Source organism: Pyxicephalus adspersus, chromosome 6, assembly GCF_032062135.1.
Source record: "Pyxicephalus adspersus chromosome 6, UCB_Pads_2.0, whole genome shotgun sequence".
NCBI lineage: Eukaryota > Metazoa > Chordata > Amphibia > Anura > Pyxicephalidae > Pyxicephalus > Pyxicephalus adspersus.
Genome location: NC_092863.1, coordinates 4049474 through 4072900, shown reverse-complemented (window position 1 = coordinate 4072900; position 23427 = coordinate 4049474). Strand labels below are relative to the sequence as shown.

The window sequence follows — 23427 nt, the reverse complement described above, 5'->3', positions numbered from 1 at the left end:
ATAATAAAGGTCGTTCTGGTGGCACGCCGTTATCGCGCCTGAAGATGGATTTTCAGCGCAGTCGTTTCTCAGATATTTTTCAGTCACCTATTGGCCCGGACAAGGCTGGCCGTATGCAGTGATTTATCTCACCGACGCTACATCTGATATTTTGTATACAGGAAAGACAGGGAAACAAATGAGATTGTGTGTGAAATGTTTCTGCTGCATGCGGTGGGGGTTTGCAATATTCTGTGCTCCATGCTGTGTTGATGCATGATTATATTAAGCCAGGGAGGTCAGAATAGTACGTCACGTGACTGCTGAAATCGCATCTGCCTCGTGGGTCAAGCTCATTAGAAGCCTTTTACGGTGATTTGCAAATATTTACCCATTTAGAACCTAAAATATTAAAAGTTTTGCAATTTTATATCCAGCCAGAAGGTGGAGCTGCATGCTCATTTTAACATTTACCGGCCTTTTTATAGCTACTGTGTTGAGAAAGTTTGGTCGTTTACAGAGCTCAATAACACAAGCTGAAATTTACACAAAATGAATGACGAGTGCAGTGACTACACCACTACTTTCTTAGATTTAATAAATGTCAATCAGACACAGACAGCCAGGCAGCTTCTGGTGCGGACGGCTGCCATAGTACATATCCCTGTACAGTACAGTCCATACATTCCCGGAATGGAATAATGGATAACAATGAACTGAATGATAGAAACAAATACAAAAATGTTGTAGCTGATGTACTCACAAGAAACACAATTCTTTTTGTCTGGGCAGAGCAGAATAAAGCTCAGTCACTTGTGAGGTCTTCCATTCTATCAATGACTGCAAAAGAAGTACCCAACCTAACTCACCTCCAGTCAGGTGCTGGACTTTAGGACAATGTCCTCCTCCCAATTCACTAACCTGTTTCTCCTTAGCCAATGAGATTGCTTCCTCAATGCCTATCTCACTGTCCTTCACTTTCTTCAAGATCCTCAAAAGTTCCTCCTGGCTGATCTAAAAAGAGAAAACACAAGCGAGCATGAGCAGATGAACTTTCCAAAGCATTATTGTAAAATTTGTCTAAAACTTGCCAGGATTTTCCTAATTTTAAATATTTGATGTTCCATATTTGCACTCAGGCCATGGTATGTGAAGCTATGGGTGGTGTTCTCCTTGGTTTGCTCCTTTGTATTTTCCATGTTTAGGGTTACAGGAGAAATGTTTGTGCTGAGTTACTAAACATGGCAACGCACTTGGCAGGCAAACCGCTCTCTCTATTTCTTTTCTGTGCCAGGCAGAAGCGCAGGATATCAATCGCTGGCCCTTTGTGTGCCGGAGCCAAAGACTGGCCAGAAAAATAAAATGTACGACTGATAGCTGAGAGGTGTCAGATCAATGGAAGGAAGGGAGAGGAGGAAGAGTAGGCGAGGATTCTGGCATGGAAATCATTCTCCTCTACACCAAGCAATTACAATTATTATTATTAATAAACAGGATTTATATAGCGCCAACATATTACGCAGTGCTGTACATAAGATAGGGGTAGCAAATGAGGGACAGATACAGACAGTGACACAGGAGGAGAAGAGGACCCTGCCCCGAAGAGCTTACAGTCTAAGAGGTGGGGGAAGTCTCACACAATAGGAGGGGAGATATGTAGTGATGGGTAGTAGCGAGTGTTTTGGAGCCGTGCATGTGATGAGGTTATGAGTGAGGAAATCATTAGCATGTCATTGGAGGAGCAAAGAAACCACTAGAGGTGTTCAATGGGGAGACTTGTCCCCTCTTAACCTCTAGTGTCGGGGATCGCACACAGGATTCCCAGGGCTGCATGAATGAATGGGGTACTAGGGGTTAATTACCTGTAGTGCCTGGGGATCGCAAACAAAGATTTCCTGGAACTTCTGATGGGTTCGCAAAATCGGTTCTCCGAAATTTGAGGAAATTTTTGCGAGAATGTCAGAGGCATTCTAACTCATCCCTGTTTACAATCTAATATCATATAATAGGGATACAGAGAGTAGGAGAAATTACAGTCTATTATAGTACAATAAAGGACATGGAAGATTCCATTCTATTAGAATATGAGGGAGGTACAGAAGGTTGAAGAGCTTACACTCTATTAGTGTATAAGGGAGAATACAGAGGGTAGAAGAGCTTACAATCTATTAGCTTACAATCTATTAGGGTACAATAGAGGACACAGAAGCTTACAATCTACTAGGGTAGAACCTGGATGATGTAGAGCTGAGTTTAGGAGGAATGGTTTCTGACCACACACAGTAAAGTAATTCCTCCCCATTGTTGGCCCCTTTGTGCCCAGCCATAGATGGATAAATATATTCACTGCAATGTTTTACGGTTACATTTACTATTCACCTTCCTCACCCTAACAGTAAACTATTAAATCCATTCATTCTTTGTACCTCTTCAGAAAATATAAACAGTTACTCCAACCCTGTAAAATATTTCTCTTTTCCTATAATCATCTCTTTCCTCTGTTCACCATTTTTAATTTACCTTCACATATGTGACTTATGTTTCTGAGACTGAAATCATTACCTCACCCATCCCAATGTACGCCATCAGTCCCCGAACTGTTCAGTTACTTGGCCGTCCCTCAGCCCAATGTTAGCATTTCCCCTTTTTAGCAGCCAATATTTAGCCTTTGGGGAAAAGAGGAGGTAGTGATGGTTGACTATCCATATTTGCCCTAGGGGTCGGGATGCTGGGTAGTTAGGTATTCCCTTGCCATTGCCATAGAGCGGTGTTTATCAATCTTATTTAACATACGGGAACCCTAATCAGTTAAACTGAACTGTCGGTCACTGCTCAGAAAACTCCCAGCAACCTTTGGGGCTCTATTGAACTCTGGTTGAGAAACACTACCATGAGGATCCCAGACCAAACATTAATACCAAACCTCAACCTAACCTCCCAGAGCAGCCTTTCCCAACCCATGAGGAACTCTTGAAATATTGTTCAAGACTCAGGGAACTTCTGCTAAAACCAATTGTTTTAATTTGAATGGAAACAAAGGCAGTGATGGTTGGAATACCAACGTATGGATGCCTGAACACATCATTGGACGTCATATTGTTGGCTCTACCAGGTGCTTGGCGTTGGCCCCAGAACTATCCAGGCCTCATCAATCAGCCCCAGTTTGAGGAACCTTTAGCCAGCTCTGGAGGATCCCCGGTGTTCCATGGAACGTTGGGTGGGAATGGCCATCCTAGAGGTCCCCTAGTGGCTTAGTAGGCTTGGTGTAAAGAGGACCTCCCTATTCTGTATGATTCTTCTGTACGACTGATTGTTTGATATCACAAAACTTTAACTCATTTTCTGTTTGTTTTAATTCCTCCTTCCTATTTTTTTAATAAATATTATCAGTGTGGGGGAGATAATCTATATCACTGGCACTTCCTACCATCCCTAGATAGCGCAATAATTAGTTGACGAAACAAAAAAAAAAGCATAAAGATGAATAGACGGCGCCGGTGCCTCCGCCAGCATCCAATGACCCTTCTCCTCCATGGAAAGCAATCCATTAAAATTTCAGGCACAATTCATGAAAGGGAAGGGAAGAAAAAAATGAGATTTTCACAACAAAATGCCGCCTCACCGTGCCAAGATTCAAATTCTGATCTGGCGCAGAGGAATAATATCCACACAAAAGGAATTATTGGTCCGTTTTCTTATTAAAAATTGTAGATTGTTGTTTTGCAGGAGATTACCTTTCTCTGCACTGACAGGAGAAAGAATTAAAGCTCGTAAACTGAATTTAAATGAAGGATTTTATGAAAGCACAGGGCAAGGAATCATCCTCTACTGACTCCTCCTTTTTGGGCTTTAAAGAGGAACTCCAGTCAAAACTAATTAGATAAAAATAAATAGCTAATTAAAAATTTCAAAAAGAAAACCAGCAATATTCAACTTCTATGCAGAGAAATTCACAATACTACTTTTGTCTGCCACTAGATGTCCTCAGTCTGATGTCATACTTTCACTGAGTTTCGGTCATCTTGGATCCACCCCCAGCCTGTGATTGGACAGTGAAAGTAGAAGCAGTTGCTCTGCTCTCTCCTCCTATCTGATTGGCTTTTTGTGCTGCTTCTTTCTAATACAAGAATCTGATACTGGGTCAGATATAGGAATTTACATATCTAGCGTTGGGATGATGTATTGTCACAGAGTTGCATTCATTTGCATCTGTCTACATTTCAGGTTGAAAATACTGATTTGTTCCAGGGGGTTGCTTAAGCTGAACTGTGCACGACTGGCTGCCAATTGCTTTTTGCACACAAAGGGTTTATTTTGCCTAAACAGAACCCCATGGCACCCTGTGAAAAGCTCCCTGAATCTGGCTGATTATACAAAGCTTAGATGAAAGGTGACTTGTATTCACATGGCTGGTGTTGTTTTTTCTTGTTACATTGGTGTGCAGTCAATATGGAGCTATAGAGAGTTTCTTCCCTGGAGCAGTATTGGTGTCAGTCTCCTGGGAGCAGAGCACTGAATTTAGGCCAGTGTGTGCAGATAGAGCTCCACGTGTCACGTTACACCACCGGATACTTACTCTGCATGGTGTGCATTACAGGAAGATCCAGGGTTGTAAATTCTCTGGCCTGAGCTCAAAACACACAAAACCAATAAAACTGAACCCAAGCACAAAAGCTTTTGCCTAAATATATTTATAAATATCCAAAAAGCAAGCCAAAGAGTAACAGTATCAGTAGACTATGCAGGAAGCAGAGCTGTGGGAGGGGCCCAGAAGCTCCTCCCATTACAGACAGCCCATAGGAATCTACAAGAGGGGTGGAGACAAGACCAGTCACCCTGCCCAGGAAGATAGAGCAGCAGAAACCGGTCTTTATTACAGGAAATTACTACACAGACGCAATGTTCTGTTAGAAATACACAGAACACACCAAGATCTAAGTAACAATACACATGGCCCCTGTATTTAGACAATATTTTGCTCTGTTCTTTATATATATATGTATTGTATTATCTTGTATTACCTTGGTAGTAATAATGAGTGGACTGTTCAGAGAGAGAAGCAGCAGGTGCACATTAAAAAGCCACAGGCTTGGTATCCATACAGCATTGTGCCAGCTGGGCACCATGCCATGGTAATGTAAGTGCCTCTTACTATGGTAGACAGCAGATACAGATCTGTTACATCTGACTTAATAAGAGGCAGCCATGCTCAGAAAGAATGCAAACTATGATTTGAAGGGGTAGAGATGTAGCAATCACATATATATAATTACTGTTTGCTGAGTATTATCCGTCATATGTCAGGAATATAGTGACAGGTCACCATTAAACTTCAGCATCTTGCAGCATTGTTCCCAGTTTGCACCAGCAAGTAGCGCCGCCTGTGAGCCCAGGAATGGGGAGCCCTGATTTGGATACGGGTGACATTTGCAGATTATGGAGTTTGTAAAGCAGCTGTACTGATGGGGACTCTGGGGGGCTCATTATTTCCTAATTGTACTAAGTGAATTAAGTTGTTACTTCCAAACATAGAAATGGCACTATTACTGCCGCAGATCCGCGGTAAGGCAGCATGGACTGCACATGGTACAGGATATTATGGCAATGGTGGCAGCGGTGATGGGTCGTCAGGCTGACTGCATATTGTTTGTAAAAATGCATTTTGTAGGTCACGACTTTTTGGGAGGAACATGGAAGTTATTAGGTAAAAGGATGAGCTGGCTTCTTATAAATTCTGAAAGCTCCACGTGGGGTGTGCTCTCTTTTTTGTGTTACTACCATCTGAAGGTATTTCCTTACACCTTGGGGAACTCCTCATATTGAGCACTGCCGGTATACAGACCCAGGAACTAAGCACAGGATTGGTAGGAACCCCTCATAAAGATAGGCCCGTGGCCGTAAGAAATTAGGCGCATGGCCTACATGACAGGGTGCTAGGCCTAGCCCAGGGCTGTTAAGGGTAATAAAATGTAGTAAGGCTAGAGGGGGCTGTGCTAGTGTGGAGCGTGGGGTAGGAGGGGATTAGGAAAAGCACAAGTTAAAAGGGGCTGGACGGAAGTGAGAGGCCCTCTTTTAAAAGAAAGAATTTCCCCTCCACCCACCCCTTCTTTTATGGTTATAATGTGTAAGTTTGGTTCGTTTTATCGGTTGGGGTCTTGGAAGGCAAGGATCCAGTGTATTGGAAAAGTGGTGAATTTTGGCAGGGGGGATCCTCTTTGGTGGGGTCTCCCCTTTATGGTGAACGGATGAATATGGCTCCTAAGGCGGTGCTGGGCGGCTAGGGGCCAAGGTGGAGATGTTGGAAGAGTTAAATTACTGTTGGGTGGGATTTTGCCTTCTGAGACCTGCAGCCTGGTTGTTTGGGTGTATAACTAGGAGTTTGATAACGTTATGGATACTGTTGTAATGGTTATGTATTACTAAAAGGGGAATTAGGTTGTTGGTTAATTAGGTTATATTCAATGTAATATGTTGGTGCTATATAATCCCGGTTTAGTTATAATATAAAAAAAATGTTAATGTATGCGTGCATATCAAAAGTGTAAAATGTTTTTATTTATTTTTAATTTTTTATTATTGGATATTTGTTGGTTTATTACTTGAATGGTAATTTATTTAATGGTGGTTAAACTAATGGTTGCTTGCAAGCCGGGTATTTAACCGTTTGGGTATTTATTGGTGGGGGAGTGGTTGATAAGCAGGTGGGGGGTTGGGGGGAGGCGGAGGTTCTGATGGTGGTGGTAAAGGATGGGCTATAAGGTCCGAGCTACCCTCGTCATGGACATAACAGCTGTACAGAAAATAGAGAGAATGTGGGAACTCCGCTCAATGGGCATAGTAAGAGTATGGGCCTGGGAGCACAAGGATTGTCATACCCCTCCTAATGGGCACAGCAGGTGTACAGACCCAGGAACGTGGTATAATGATGTGGGCACAACAGGTACGAGACCTGTGAACTAACCAAAGGGAGAGTGGGCCCCCCTCATAATAGGCACAACAGGTGTACAGACCCAGGAACTTGGTATAGTGATGCGCAGGTATGTAGAGCTGGGACCCCGGCACAGGGATGGTAAGAGCCCCTCACAGCGGGCATAGCAGGTATATAGACCCAGGAGCACCGTACAGGGATTGTACTAACCCCTCCCATTGGGCACAGCCAGTGTACAGACAGAACGGGTCAGAACCCCTCATAATGGGCACAGCAAGAGTGCAATCCCAGGGACTCAGCACAGAGAACTCACCAATCGAATATTTATCTCTTATATATAGTAATTGAATTTTCCATCCTTTAAGAAAACACTGAAATACCACTTTGGATGTCCTGAACCTTGAATCCCAATAACAAGCAGAATGCACTCACAGTATTTATCTTCTTCTGGAATTACATATTAATAAAATGTTTGCACAAGAAATTAGCAGAAACTGTCAGCCAGCCACAATCTACAGAAATATATTTGGCAAAGTGTTTTACTGGAATGGGTGCGGTGAGAGACGGCTGCAAGCCATTGCTAAGAGAGATATTTTATATAGATATTGAAAGCAGTGACAGGTTACAAATCTTTCCCATTTCACGCATCGGTCTGCCCTCCATCTATTGGTGTGAAGAAACATTCTTCTTGGACGCTGCTTGGCAATGCTCCTATTGGCGTTGGGTGCGCTCCATTTAAAGAGGACCTTTCATTTAATAAACCCCCCACACTTATACAAGTCTGACCATCGCTGCAGGAGTGAATTTTATACCCACAGCTGCTGGTCAGCAATGATGTCTGGGAATAATAATCGTTATCTGGAGTTGTAACTCACAGGAGTATATTTCATTATCTGTATCCGAATTGGGCCCAGAACCTTCACAATAAGGACATTAAACGCCAGCGATTTCATTACCTCCGTCCACCTCTATCATTACGGACGCGGCAGCCAGGCCGCTCAAGTAATGCTGTTAATCAGTTTAATATTGGTCATTTCTGTCTCAGCTAAATAGCGAGTTAGTAAATCTCACTCTCCGACGTTGCCAAATTCTGCGGAATGAATCCTGGCCCATTTCCTAGTCCTTGGGTTTCATTGTCCTTCCCACAAGTTAATCAGATTAAAGGACCGTCACCGGGATCATCAATCATTTCATGATTCGTCATTTGTGCAAAGTTCCCGAGGACGCTGGTAGTTACCAAACCTCAGGCTTTGGAAATGTCCATGGTGGGGGTGAGTGGAGGGATTTTGGCATAATTGATATTGCTGTGAAATTTAACAGTTTTACTGTTGGCAAATAATAGTAGAAATCTTAAATAAAGAATAAATAAAGCCTCAGCTGGCCTTAAGAGATATTGAAGGACAATAAAAAAACCCTCTGTCCTGTTTTAGATATACAGTCCAAAATGGCCAGCTGCTCCTGGTCACCCCTATATGCACCATGGAGAAGTTTTAGAGTCTGTGTTTAATGAACACTTCATCATGCATTATAGTCTAGTTTACTTAACCATCTCAAGCCCCCCAGAAACTACTGCATTCAGGCACAGGTCAGTGCATCCCCATTCAAGTCAATAGAAGCAGCTGGGTGCTCAAGAATGGCCAGAACTTCATGTTGTGTCCGGGAATTGCAGCACAAATTAGCCCCAAGGCTAATGAATCCTGCCGACCCTTCCACCCCCTGTGCTCGACTGAGGAAGGGACAGCTTTGGTACATAAATAAAAAAGGAAGAATGGGGGAATCGAAAATCATTTGAAAAGCAAGAGAGCTATGGAGGTGCATCTGATTGGTGGTGGCCCTGTGCAGAATTTTCCTGGGGCTCCTCTGCTTGCCTAACTTGGGGCCACTGCCTGAGGAGCAGTAACAATATCTTATATCAATATATGCTGTAACAATATATTTTCTTTAAAAGGCATGAAGACAATGATATAAGGTGTGTTCTGTCTATTCACCTGGATACAGGTGAATCTGAAGCTCTTTTGTTGTTGTGTGTTGGATATTTCAGAAACAAACATAACACAACTGTCATGCCAGCCTTCCCCATGGTGTACAGTTACAGCACACGCTCCTCTATAATACACCTTCAGAAAACTAGAAAAACTGGATTAGCTAATTGTTTCTTAATACAGCTGAATGTCCGCGGAATCTCCAGGGGAATGAGAATGAAACTCCGACCCGGTTTCCTTTGCTTTGCATAGGGTGTTTCTGTTTATTTCTCAGGGGGGTCTTACCTTCTCCTAAAAAGTTTAGGATGTGCTGCTGCTGAAAACTTTCAACTATAGAAGCCCCATTCATTCTCACAGAGAGCTGTATCAGTCTGCAGCATATATTATGTGTTATCTGAGCTGCAGAGAGTCTTCTGCTTCTTAGTAGATATTATGCCCCAACCACCCTGTCGAGTTTCTACCTACCAGTCAGTTGGGCAAATTCTATTTACACCCTTTTGCCCTTGCCCCATGTGGTCCCATTTGTGCTGGACAAATCACAGATTGGGCTCTCTTCTCCTCCCCCCAGTCAGTGTATTGTGCACCCAGTACTGGTTCTCTTACCTGGTCCTGAGGGGCGGCCCAGGCCATGACTGCGGTCTGATGGGCGATTATCCTAAGATGCACAGATTTGTATTTGATTTGAGTCTCAGCTCCTCTGCTTTTCTACTAATTCACTTCCTTGTTTAGCTAAATTCTGCCTCAGACTTCCTTGTTGTATTTTGATTTCACAGGAGGGCAAACACACCTGCCGGCTTACAAATCCTGTCCGCTATCATTCCTCTTTTCAACTTTCTCTGATCTGGTGCAGCCCTTTAACTCTCACAGCCCCAGGGACGCTTAGAAATGATTGGTTAGAAAAGACCTTGGGTCTGATGTATCCAATGAGATCACATTGCTTACATAGCAAGCAAATAGCAACACAAGCTTGGTGTATACAACAAATATCTGCTGACTTCAACCATCTAATCCTGTGCAAGAATAAATACTGTTTTTGTATATCCTAGCATAGGATTGGATATCCTATGGGAAATACCCCACATTTATTAGGTAGGTAAATTTGTCCCTGCAGGGTAGTATAGTGAACAGCCTAAACTCATTTAGCCCCCATTGTGTGGATTGCACGGTACAAAAGAGCTATGGATAGGAATTGTGTGACTGTGGGGGGAACAGCAGGTATAGGGGCTGCTTGGGTGGTTACAAGGTCATCTGAGCCTTGCAACATTATTGATGACAATTAAGATAAGGCAGGGTGTGTGTGTATATATATATATATTGTTCTATCAATATTTATTCTGCTCTTCCTATGTACAACCACTAGGGGTACTCTTGGCTTTTCATTTTCCCAGCCACTAGGTGGTGCTCCAGACTTCCTATAGTCCAGTTTCTACTCACTTCTTAATATAAAAATGGCAAATGCTTATAGATTCCAATAGCTCAAGTTGGAATTTAGCAATACCAGTAAATAGGTGAGTGGATAACTCCTCCCCCTCTATCCCTATTATTATTATTATTATTATTATTATTATTATTCCTACAGCTCCAAGAGGTTTCAGTCAGTACGAGCATCTATTAAAATATAAATTCATACATGAATTATTACAGTTTGTAATGGGGATCTCCCATTAGCTCTACTATTTTTTTTAATGCCAATAGTATAAAATTATACTGTAGAAGGATTTTATTTCCTTGAAAAGTCCACATCATATTTCCCCTTAATGCGAACATTCTCTCTGACATCACACCTGAGAAGCTGTGATTTGAAGATTTGTATTTGATGGGAGTCTCAGCTCCTCTGCTTTTCTACTAAATCACTTCCTTGTTTAGAAGATGCAGGGAATCTTGGGATTTCCATCATTTCTTTAGTTACTTTATAAAATTTCACCTGTATACAAACTGTATGGATTGCATATGCATGCATACACAGATTAGTAATGGTTAAGCTTTTGGTGAAATTATCTAACAAATCTATATTTTAAATAGGAATTATATAAATATGTAATAAAAAAAAGGAATAAAAAGATAAAATCACTTTCACATACTTGCAGCGTGATTGATGGCTCAGCATTTCCGCAGGTTATGGCATTGTGCAGGGTTCTGGCGCCACCTTGTGGTAATCTACAGTTTTTAAAATAGAAAATATTTACACATAAATTCAATCAGAAATCAGTGATAGAAGATAAAATGCATGCAAATGATGTTTTACCCACCAAAATATTGATGATTCTGTTCAGTCATTGTGGGCCACAACCTCTAGCATGCTTCATAGCCTGAGGTCACTACTACTATTCAGAATCTTCAGCTGGAATTATGTAGTTTGTTTTTGTTCTCCTCTTTGCTGTTTTCCTCACAATCTTTACTATATACAAAAAATGAGCAATGTACCAGGTTGGGAAGATCAAGTATGTCACGGGTTGTCCCAGGTAGGCCTGGTTATGTGCCATGCTCCATATGTCTGTATACTATATAAGAAGTGAGATGAAAGAAAGAGATAGAGAAAGGAGGCTTTTTGTAGGCACAAAGATATGGCAGAGATAAAAACAAAGCTAAAAAACAATTAATTATTCAAATAACTATATATCTAATGGTTCAAAAACATGAAACAATTGTATAAAAGTAAATAATTTCAAATCATTAAATGCTAGTGAATAACATATAGATGGGGATTGTGGTTTTACAATCTTGCATAGGTTACCAGAGTCATATAACAAGTCTCAACCCGACACATTTCGCCTAGTTTGGCTTCATCAGGGGATCTATAGAGGCTTTCAGACCCAGAAATGGTAAACCTGTACCCGCTATGACCCTGCCACTTATGTAGGTCAGGAAAAGAGTTCCTTTATTAGTTTAATAAGTATTGTAAAGAACCAGAAGATGGAGTTGAAGTCCAAGAATAAAGTCTCCAGTCTTCTTGGAAACCGTTATTGTCTAAGTAGGCTTATGTGCTTTCAATGGGCTTTATGGCTAACGGGTTTTATCATTAAAGCTTCAATAATATTATGCAGTGAAGGATATATAATATTGATCAGATTGGGAGGAGGAAAGTAATGAGACATTTATTGACAAGGTAAGAATATTTGTGTGTCCTCAGCCAGCCATCAGGGACTATATGTTTATTTATGATGTTTATTGTTTGTAGGTGGTTCACAATACATTTATTAGAATATATTGGTTTCAAATTTCTGTCCAGAAGAAGCCGGCATTGTATGTGGAACTTTGATTATGGAACACTTTTGCCATGATATAATTTCGATAATCAAATGAAATGTCCTAATGAATCGTGGCAGTGAGGTCTTACTCCATACAGGCAGCTCCGATCATATCACTGGCCCACAGGCACCCAAGATCATAATACTGCCCCCATAGGCACCCCAGAACCTAACACTACTCCAACAGGCACTCGGGATCATAACACTGCCCCCACAGGCACCCCAGATCATAACACTGCCCCCACAGGCACCCCAGATCATAACACTGCCCCCACAGGCACCCCAGATCATAACACTGCCCCCAAAGGCATAACAATTTATAACAATGTCCCTACAGGCACCACGGAGCAAACAATGCCCCCCACAGTTAACCTGACCATACCACTGCCCCTACAAAGCACCCCACATCATAACACTGCCCCCACAGGCACCTCAGATCATAAAACTGCCCCCACATGAATCTGAGATCATAACACCGCCCCCATAGGCATCCCAGAACATAACACTACTCCAACAGGCACTCGGTATCATAACACTGCCCCCACAGGCACCCTAAATCATGACACTGCCCCCAAAGGCATAACAATTTATAACACTGCCCCCACAGGAACCACCGAGCATAACAATGCCCCCTACAGTTACCCTGACCATACCACTGCCCCTGCAACGCACCCCAGATCATAACACTGCCCCCACAGCCACCCCAGATCATAATATTGCCCCCACAGGCACCTCAGATCCTAACACTGCCCCCACATGAATCTGAGATAATAACACTGCTCCCATAGGTACCCCAGATCATAACACTGCCCCCATAGGCACCCCAGATCATAATGTCCCTACAGGTACCCCAAATCACAATACTGCTGCCACAGGCATCCCATGTAACTCCACATCAGTGGCTATAACAATGTTATAGCAAATGATATTATTTAGCAGCTAGATTAGCTTTATTTAGGAGTAAATTTCAGAAAAAAACATATATTTGAGGTTGTCATGAATGCCTGTGTTAAATTCGTTTTACGATGCAGAATAACCCGGATTCCCTGTTGTTTTGTAAAGTGTCCTAAAAATTGGGGTTCAGTGGGAGAAAGCCTCATTTTGTTGGTGTCATTGAGTAAAGAGCCCCTATTCATTGTTGTCAGTGTACGAAGGCCCCCATTCATCGCTGTTCAGTGGTTACTTGTTATGAGAAAGGAGCTCATCTGGACCTGGATTTCTGCACCCTGTGCTAGTACTGTCAGGTAGCACCCAAATTCAGAACATTTATTGAACGTACCTATCTACTTGCTATTGAGTTCCTAGGGCTCTTTATAGGCTTGGAAGCACCTTCTTGGTATAAGCCCAGGGTGATGCCCTGCAGTTCCTTTAGTGTGCCAGGGTGCCAATGAATATGAATAGCACCAACACGCTATGAGCCTTTTTTTTGGGGGGGGGGGGGATTTTGTTCACAAGCAAGTTTTACTTTCCTATTGACTGATTGAATACAGGTTAGAAGGAGGTCAAATGCACCACAATGAATTCCAAATGACCCCACAAACATCCCAAACTGATCTCATCAAGGCTTGTCCACACAGGTCGTTATGTGTATACTGTGAATGGCCATGAAACAAATACAATTAACCAAACTCTCCCATTTAAACCAAAATAAAAATGTTTTAAAATAAAATGGCAATTTACAGTAAAATATCTCTATGTGTGCTATATTTTGCCCCAGCCTGGCCAGCAGATGGTGACATTTACTAACTGACGACTACAATTTCAGTAAAACACGATCCAAATTTCAGATGTTTAAGTACATCTAATCAAGCGTAGGAAGATCCTGGGAGAATCTTCACATTCTCTTTGTGACCGACGGGGTATTTGTGAATCTGTCAAAAGAAAAATCAAATATGTTTAAAATTGGCCTTTTCCTCCAAACATTGATGCATTTATTGGTTTAGAATTTTCTTTTACACACAATTTATTTAAAGGAGCCGGAGAAATGACAGTATGTTGGCATGTGGTGCTGTTCCCTGATTTCCCGGCTATGTATGGACACACAATATAAGACTTGTTACTTAACAATGGGCTTGTGAGATTTTCTGTGGGGTGACCTTCTACATGTTTGTTATGGTATAAAAATATCGCCAACCGTGCTTCTCCGCAGCCCTGACTCATTCTTATTATAATTATCACCTTGGCTGGGTTAATAATCAAAAAATTGCAAAAAAGTTTGCTCAGCAGCTCCGGTGGGTTTATATTTGTATCATTTCAGGTGCAGTAAATTTTATAGGCATTGTGAAGATAAAGTAACAGAAAGGTGCAATATTATGTTGTTTTATAAGAGGTCAGCTGTGACATCACATGTCTTTTTTTATAAGAAGTAAGCTGTGACATCACTTGGCTTTGTTTTATAGGAAGTAAGCTGTGACATCAATTGGCTTTGTTTTATAGGAAGTAAGCTGTGACGTCACTTGGCTTTGTTACTTATAAGAGGTTTACTGTGACATCACATGGCTTTGTTTTATAAGAAGTCAACTGTGACATCACATGGCTTTGTTTTATAAGAAGTCATCTGTAACATCACATGGTTTTGTTTCATAAGAAGTAGGCTCTGACATCACTTGACTTTGTTAGACAGTTAGCTCTGACATCACATGGTTTTGTTATAGGAGGTTATCTGTGACCACACATGGCTTTGTTATAAGAGGTTATCTGTGACATCACATGGCTTTGTTATAGGAGGTTATCTGTGACATCACATGGCTTTGTTAGGCAGTTAGCTCTGACATCACATGGCTTTTTAGACAGTTAGCTCTGACATCACTTGGCTTTGTTAGACAGTTAGCTTTGACATAACATGGCTTTGTTATAAGAGGTTATCTGTGACATCACATGGCTTTTTTAGGCAGCTAGCGCTGACATCACATGGCTTTGCTAGGCAGCTAGCTCTGACATCACATGGCTTTGTTAAGCAGTTAGCTCTGACATCACATGGCTTTGTTTCTTAGAAGGGGTTATCTGTGACATCACTTGGCTTTGTTGAGCAGTTAGCTGTGACATCACATGGCTTTGTTAAGCAGTTAGCTTTGACATCACATGACTTTGTTTCTTATAAGAGGTTAGCTGTGACATCACATGGCTCTGTGACATCACATGGCTTTGTTAAGCAGTTAGCTGTGACATCACATGGCTTTGTTTCTTATAAGAGGTTAGCTGTGACATCACATGGCTTTGTTTCTTTTAAGAGGTTAGCTGTGACATCCCATGGCTTTGTTAGGCAGCTAGCTCTGACATCACATGGCTTTGTTAAGCAGTTAGCTGTGAAATCACATGGCTTTGTTTCTTATAAGAGGTTATCTGTGACATCACATGGCTTTGTTAGGCAGCTAGCTCTGACATCACATGGCTTTGTTAGGCAGCTAGCTTTGACATCACATGGCTTTGTTTCTTATAAGAGGTTACCTGTGACATCACATGGCTTTATTTCTTATAAGAGGTTAGCTGTGACATCCCATGGCTTTGTTAGGCAGCTAGCTCTGACATCACATGGCTTTGAGTGACTTTAGTGTTCTAACTTCATGTTTCCAGCTAATATGGGCAAAAAGAGCTTCTGTGACCCCCTTTGTTTCTATAACGAAAAAAAAAAAAACATCCCTATTGAGTACATTGCAGTTTGCCAAAATGTTCTGATTTCACTCCAGAAGTGGCCATACTGACACACATGAGCAGGTAGTGGCTACTGTTGTCATTGAGACACCAGTCCAGACCAATAATATGCCATAGGCCCTACATGTAGACAGGAAGTTGATGAAAGAGGCTGGGGTAGCAGTACAATCCCAGATGGGATTTTTATGTATTTATATGTTTTATGTGTTTATGAGACAGTGTAAATTACATAAACAACCAGCTTTAGCTTCAGCTATCTAATGCAAAAAAACACATTGGTTTTGCCATCCTCCACATTTTTCCTGACTGCTGTTCATCAGCAACAGTGTAAACGTGCTCTGAATGGTTCATGTGGGCAAGCATTGAGTTACCTGCCCCATGTATCGCCCACATTGTAATAGCGTGTTGCGGCACTATTAATGACAGGTTACTGTTTAATATACTGAAAATAAATGGCACCACATGCGCTGTGCACTTGAATGAGACTGAATGCATGTCTACAATTGTTTGCTGGTTGGCAAAGCTCGTACCTCTCGTTATGTCTTGAGTGCGGAAGCAATTTTTGTAAAAGCCCTTTGCCTTATTGCTGGGAACATATTCTGTCAAAGATCCAGATGTTTCCACGGTTCTCTATAGAGATCCGCAGCAGAGAGCTACTGTCCTCCAGTTCCCATGATGATGGCGCCATTATTTTCTAAGAAAGCATTGCTTCATCAATAGCTAGTAATCAGCAAACATCTGCTGCAGAGTGCTTGTCTTCTGGATGAATTGTGAGTTGATCTTAAGGGGAAATATAAATCTGGAAGAGCTGTGAATCTTTTCAGAAAATTATGGAGGTGAGGAAGGATGCTGCCATTGATGACCTTCCCCTGAAAACATTAGCTGCCTGGCTTTCTCTAGCTACATTACAGTCACAGAGCTAGAATGAGTGGTCAGATCTGGATAATTAAAATAAAAAAGGTTGATTGTTTGTTTAGGGGTCATGACCTGGGTAACATGGAGTTCAGGTACCACCCCTCGCCTACCAGCCATCCCTCTTCCCCCAAAAACACTCGGACACATAACTGGAATTTAAAATGGCTGGCAAACTGATGTTTATTAACAAATAAATAATCTTGTATTAATTAAATAACAGATATATTTAAACAGTTCAAACATAAATACCATACCTAACATAATTACCATAAATAAAATAACCTAGCATAAATAACCATTTGAAAACCAAAATTACCATTCCATAAATATACAACATTAATATAATAATCTTCCCCCAAAATTTAACCAATAAAATTCCCTGGTAAACCACAGTGCAACCTGCACTAAATTTAACCAACTGCAGGCCTAGGAAGGTAAAGTCCATACCAAACACGTATACTTCCAATATATCACACTGGCCCCTAGCCACACAGCACCGCCTCAGGGGCCCCACACTGTAATAAACATAAAGGGGGCAACCTTCCCCTTCCAAAATTACCACCAGGACTCTTACCTTTCTTAAACCCTTTCTTGAAGAAGACAAGTACTTTAGTCCTCCAGGGCGGGGATAAAGTAAAGCTTAATTGAATAGTTTCCCTTTTATACTGGGTGGAACTTCTTTATTTGGAAGTGAGGGAAAATAATCTAGGTCCTCTTGTGTGGGAATTTGATAGAGCCTAATTTAAAATGATTCTCTTTTGAATTGGGTGAAGCCTCTTTATATTAGGAGGTGAGGTCATCTAATTTAGGTCCTCATGGGCGGGGATAGAATAGAGCTGGGTAGAAAGATAGGGCTGTAGAGTTTGGTTGTTGAAGAAAGGAAACATTTATTCTTCATGCTACTGTGTGTGAACTACTTCCCTCCCTGGGGGAGTGTGGAATTTTTTCTGTGCTCCTCCAAGAGTTAAGCAACAGGAAGTAGCTGGGATCTCAACAAAAATGGAGCTAAGAGTTATGGCTTGGGGGCAAGGTGGTTGAGAGTTGTGGGCCTGATCTCCCTTACTATAAAAATGAGTAAAGGGAGTTTGAACTGTGCATCCAAATCCAGACACAGAGCTCTTCTACAAACTGATTCCTTCATGGCACCTTGAATAGTCCAATTTTCTAAGTTTCAAGGTAGTTGGAGCAGTAGACAGAGGTAAATGTGGGCTTACAAATGTCCTAGCACGCCCTCTCCCAGTTTGATGATTGCTCTGCAAACCATTATACCCGTATACAGTTTTTTTTTTCATTTACTTACAATAGCTGTAATAAATCATGATTTTACGGACAAAATCCAGCAAAAGAGTTGGTGTTATCAGCCTGACCACTAGAGGGAGTGCTTAGAAACTATACATGTATGAAAATCTGTAGCCACAGAATGTAAATAAGACTTTCCAATAATATTTTAAGAGAAATATGCACTGAAAATAATAAATCTTTCTCTTTAACCTCCCTAGAGGTAACCCCGAGTGTGACTCGGGGTAGAAAAAAGTTGCTGAAAGCGGTAACCCCGAGTCACACTCGAGGTATGTAAGCCTATGGGAAGGTAGGTAAATACAGCGCTTACCTGATCCGCCGCCATCCAGCGTCGTCTATCGCCGCGATCTCTGTCCTCTTCCTTTTTCCTCCATCCGGCTTCTGCACCCGATAAGTCACCGGGGGAGTTCCCGGTGACGTCGGTGTGTGTGTGCGTTGCCAGCGGGGCGGGGCAGGAAATTCAAAATCTATTTGTATTTCATTCAATTCAAAATAACTGTATTGAATGCAATACTTTGGATAAATATGTGTAAAAGCAGTACATTGTTTTCAGGAACATTTATTTTACACTATATATATATATTAGTATGAGTATATTGTGAATTTTTTTTTTTCAATTTAAAAAAAAATTAAAAATTGTAGATATATAGAAATGTAGATATATAGATTTTTTAATCTATTCAATTTATTGTTTTTACATAAATTTGTGTTTCAAACTTTATTGTACTCATACTATTATTATATACTGTAAAATAAATTTTCATGAAAAACAATGTACCGCTTTTAGACATATAAAACCGGAAAGAAATGAACCGCTAGGGAGGTTAAATGTATGCAGTGAGTTTGTTATTTAGTACGGTCTCAAATATTTTGATGAGTGCTCTTCTCCTCCTAACAGCCCTCCTTCTGGTATTGAATTTTTGTGACAAGGCCATGAAAAGCGGATAATGAGTCAGGTGTCTGCAATGTGTAGATGATTAAAACCATGGCATTCAAACCTTTTCTTCCTCCTAATAACACAAAATAATGTTTTTGTGGCTTAATAACAGAACTCTGATTAACCACAGACTGAATGAAGCTCTGGAAGGGTTTTAAGGGTAATGATTCAGGAAAGAAGCAGGGCAATTTTTTTACAAAATTTCTAATGAATATAAAGAGAGCCAAGGACATCGACTTTGTGGCAAATATCGCACAACAAACTTATTTATGAATTGGATTGAAAAGCATTCACATGTGTTCAATGATTGGCCACAACATTATAACTGCCTAATATTGTAAGGGTTCCTCCACCTGAATAGCTCCGACCTATCAAGGCATGGACCCCACAAGACCTCCGAAGGTCCCCTGAGGTATCTGGCACATTGACAGCAGGTCCTTAGAGTCACATTGCCTTCTCCAGCCTCTTGCCTAATAATGGGGAAAGCTTTGTAAGTGAACAGATCTAATCTAGGAATTAATAAACGCTGGATTGAAAATGACTAGTGATGGCAAATTGTACATTGGAAGAAGGATGAATAAAACGTGAGGGAATTCTGTATGAGAGGCTCTGAGTATAATAACCCCCAACACTAAAAATCAGGCAACAATCCACAACTGCAGTTTAAAAACAGAAGCATCTGAAAGTATCTTATCAGTGTAAACTGTGAAATATATTTTCAATGTTCTGGGCATGTTTGTGTCCTCATGTGATCATTTCAATAATTCTCAAAAATATTTTTGTGGGGAAAACAACTTTCTGATGACCTGATCATCTCCCATAACCAATGAATATGCAGACTGTTTATCAATGTCAATTGATAATAATAATAATTCTACCAGCTGTTCTGCATTTCCCCCATTTTTCTTGTAAAATTGGAAGCTATCAGACTGGTGTGGTTTTACAAATAAGCAAAATAGAGAAATTACCATTTATACTTGGGTATAAACCAAGATTTTTTGCTCTCAATTCTAGTAGAAAAAGTATTTAGGTTTGCACTCTTGTCAAACCACCAGATGATGCTGTACCCTCATGTAAAGTGTGTAACAAACGCCACCAGAGACATGTGTTACACACTTTACATTAGGACACAGCGCCATCTACTGGTAACTAGCAACAATACACACAAAATTATTTATAAGAAGTGTCTAATAACAAACTCAACATTACAAAATACTTTCATGTAAAAAGGATAAAAAAAAAAATTAAAAAAAATAGACTGAGCTTGTGTGATTTTACTTTTTTTTCCTTTCAAATAAATGTTTTGAAAATACCACACCCTGCATTGATTTTTTTTCATGATTTTAATGGCATTTCTAATAATTAGGGGTTTAAAGGTTAGCAGTAATAGCTATATTTTGGGTCCCAGGTTTATACTCGAGTCAAAGCATTATTATTGGTTTATTTTGAATCAGTTTATATTCAAGTATATTTAGTATGCTGGTTTTGGGCAGGATGAGCAAACTAATGAAAATACAGTGTTTTTAAAAGTGATAAATCTATTACCAGAACATTTTTTTCTGGCTTTAACTTGTAAAGAAATATAGAAGAAAGGGAAGAAATTGTGCAGGGAAGCTTTATAAAGAAACAAATTATCATTCCCAAAAAAAAGTAAATGTATTAATTTTGAGCTTTTATAAACACAATATAGTTGTGTGGTGTCATCTGTGATTTAATATTTGGTTTTGCAGAGACCGGGAAATCATGACATGGAATGTTAATTACATGGCTCTTCTTTCTTCGCCTGCTAAGCTGTGTTTTGTCTGAGACAATTTTATTATCTTCTCTTCACACATCCAGAGACTGCAGAGAAACCTTTCACCAACTGCTGTGCCACGGAATTCAAAAAAGTTCATTGCTACTGAGTTTCTAAATTTTTTTCAGCTTTAGGGACTGCAGATTGAACATGTGGCACAGGATATGACCATGGGTGTACTCATTTTGTTTAAAATCGTCCCTGACACCCCCATACACACTTTATTCCCATAATTACCCCAACAGTAATTACCCGTTGTGGTCACAGTCTTCCCATGCTATGGACATATCTTACTGATGTGTACTCCAAGGCCCCACCACCGTCTAATGTCCGCCCACCCCCTATTTCAGCCTGCTGATTCCAGTGCCACACAAACCAGAGGGGGCAGCAATGGGATGCCATTGTCATGCCAACACTTACAATAGGAAAATGGGAGAAGTGCATGATGGGTGATAGCTCTTATGGCACTTATAAGTGGTACAGAATATGGTGATCGCAGCAAAAGGAGCGAACAAAGGAGATTTGGGTTGGTCTGGAAGATGAAACCGCACCCTAGAGGGCCACCTATGCCCAGAAACATACCACATGGGTACCTGTGTTGATCTTCCAACCGAGCCTGTTACCTCTTGGGGTTCTTTGGACTGTAGACCTAAGCTTCCATGGAATCTTGACTTCTGATCCAGTCATTATTTAGCCGCATCCATTTATTATAATAAACACCACCTGATTTTCAAATGCCCCAATTGTCAGTGGGCAGAAGAAGCCAAGTGGCTTCTTCTGAACTTTGAAGTGCAAGGCAATAAATTTACTTGCCCTTCTTTTTGCACTACTAAATTTTCATTTGTTGTCCCTCTTCTGCTTCTGATTGGAAATTGAACCAGTAATTTAAGGATATAGAGATCATGTGACTCGCTTTACTTCCTCCCATGTGACAACACTGAAGCATTGCCATTGGTCTCTAGGACACCCAGTGCTGTTCCATGTGGGCGGGGAGAAGGTCCCCAACTCTGTTCAGACTCCACTTTGCTCCGCCCACTGGTAACTGATCAGGAAAGTAGGGGAGTAATTGGGAGAAAGGAACACTGCTCTGCCACAAAAGAGAACCTGTTACTTCTCATTCCATGACCAACCATCCACAGGAATAAAGTGCAGCAAAGTCTATACAAATCTGGAGATACCTATTGAATTCTGTAGCATAAAAAGCATACACACGCGTAAATATGAAGATGCGTCAACTTTCTTGGTGAAAAATGACCATGAAGGAACATAATAACATTCCAATATTCCAAAATCCCCAACAATTGCAGATAAAAATAACAGTGACAGCACAAAAGGCAGAACTTGTAAATTAGCGCCAAGGACAAGACAGATATTGGAAACAATATACAAAAAGTAATAGGATTTTTTTCTATTGTCTGTGATTGAGAAGCCAAATCATTATCCATTCACACGTGCGGATTACGCAAATTGTGGCCTCTCAGACGCGTAAGAAATGGAGAATTAATGGCTTCCTATTAAGATATAGATGCTCTCATCACTTTGACACATGGATCTGATATTCCCTAGCAGAGGTAAAGATTATATCTGCAGATGAATAGGATTCACCACTTTTCATCAGAGAGCGGCCCCTGGATGGGCTGTCATTATTACCCAGATTGGGGTCACAGTGCCGGTCACACGTGTATCATTCTAAAAGCTGTCAGCTGTATAAACTATGTAATGCAAAATCAGAGCGTCACATGTATAAACCTAAGTCAGACACATGTGCAGGAATTAGAAATCAGGACCTCTCACCCTCGTATTAAAGTGGACCTATCACCAGATATATTTTTTTAATCAATTAGCATGCTAAGTAAATACAGAACAATGAAGTGATCACAGAACTTCCCCTGACAATGCTCTCATCTGCTTATGCTCCAGAAGCATGGAGTCATCAATGGCCTGGCATCATCTAAGGCAGGGGTGTCAAACTCAAATACACAGAGGGCCAAAATTAAAAACTTAGACAAAGTCACAGGCCAAACCTGAAATGGAAATAGCACTACAATTCCCTGCATCAAGAAAGCAGTCCAATGCGGGGCCTAATGTTATGAGTGGCTGGAACTCCCTCTTCACTGAAATAGCACCGCTACTACAATTTTCTGTGTCTTTAAAACAGTCCAATGTGGGGCCACGCATAGGCAGAGAGGCTGCTGCTCAATAGACGTGAGCGATGCCGCTACTACAATTCCCAGCATTACTTGCATCTATAAAACAGTCCAATACGGGGCCATGCATAGGCAGAGAGGCCGCTGATCTATAGATGTGAGCGATGCCGCTACTACAATTCCCAGCATTACTTGCATCTATAAAACAGTCCAATGTGGGGCCACGCATAGGCAGAGAGCCTGCTGCTCTATAGACGTGAGCGATGCCGCTACTACAATTCCCAGCATTACTTGCATCTATAAAACAGTCCAATGTGGGGCCACGCATAGGCAGAGAGCCTGCTGCTCTATAGACGCGAGTGATGCCAGTACTACAAATCCCGGCAACACTTGCATCTATAAAACAGTCCAATGCGGGGCCACGCATAGGCAGAGAGCCTGCTGCTCTATAGATGCGAGTGATGCCAGTACTACAATTCCCGGCAACACTTGCATCCATAAAACAGTCCAATGTGGGGCCACGCATAGGCAGAGAGCCTGCTGGTC

The 23427-nt window shown here is 41.1% G+C and overlaps 1 protein-coding gene across 1 annotated transcript in view; it reads right to left on the bottom strand.

Moving 5' to 3' along the window:
• The window catches only part of LOC140332918 (disheveled-associated activator of morphogenesis 1-A-like), a 47735-nt gene extending 38051 nt beyond the window's left edge, over nt 1-9684 (bottom strand). Inside the window, exons 1-2 of the mRNA XM_072414174.1 lie at nt 9493-9684; nt 901-993 (exon numbers count right to left, since the gene is read on the bottom strand). Coding sequence (XP_072270275.1) covers nt 901-993; nt 9493-9519 — 120 coding nt within the window. The 5' untranslated portion in view covers nt 9520-9684. The remainder of the gene's footprint in view (nt 1-900; nt 994-9492) is intronic.
• Nucleotides 9685-23427: the final 13743 nt, after the last annotated feature.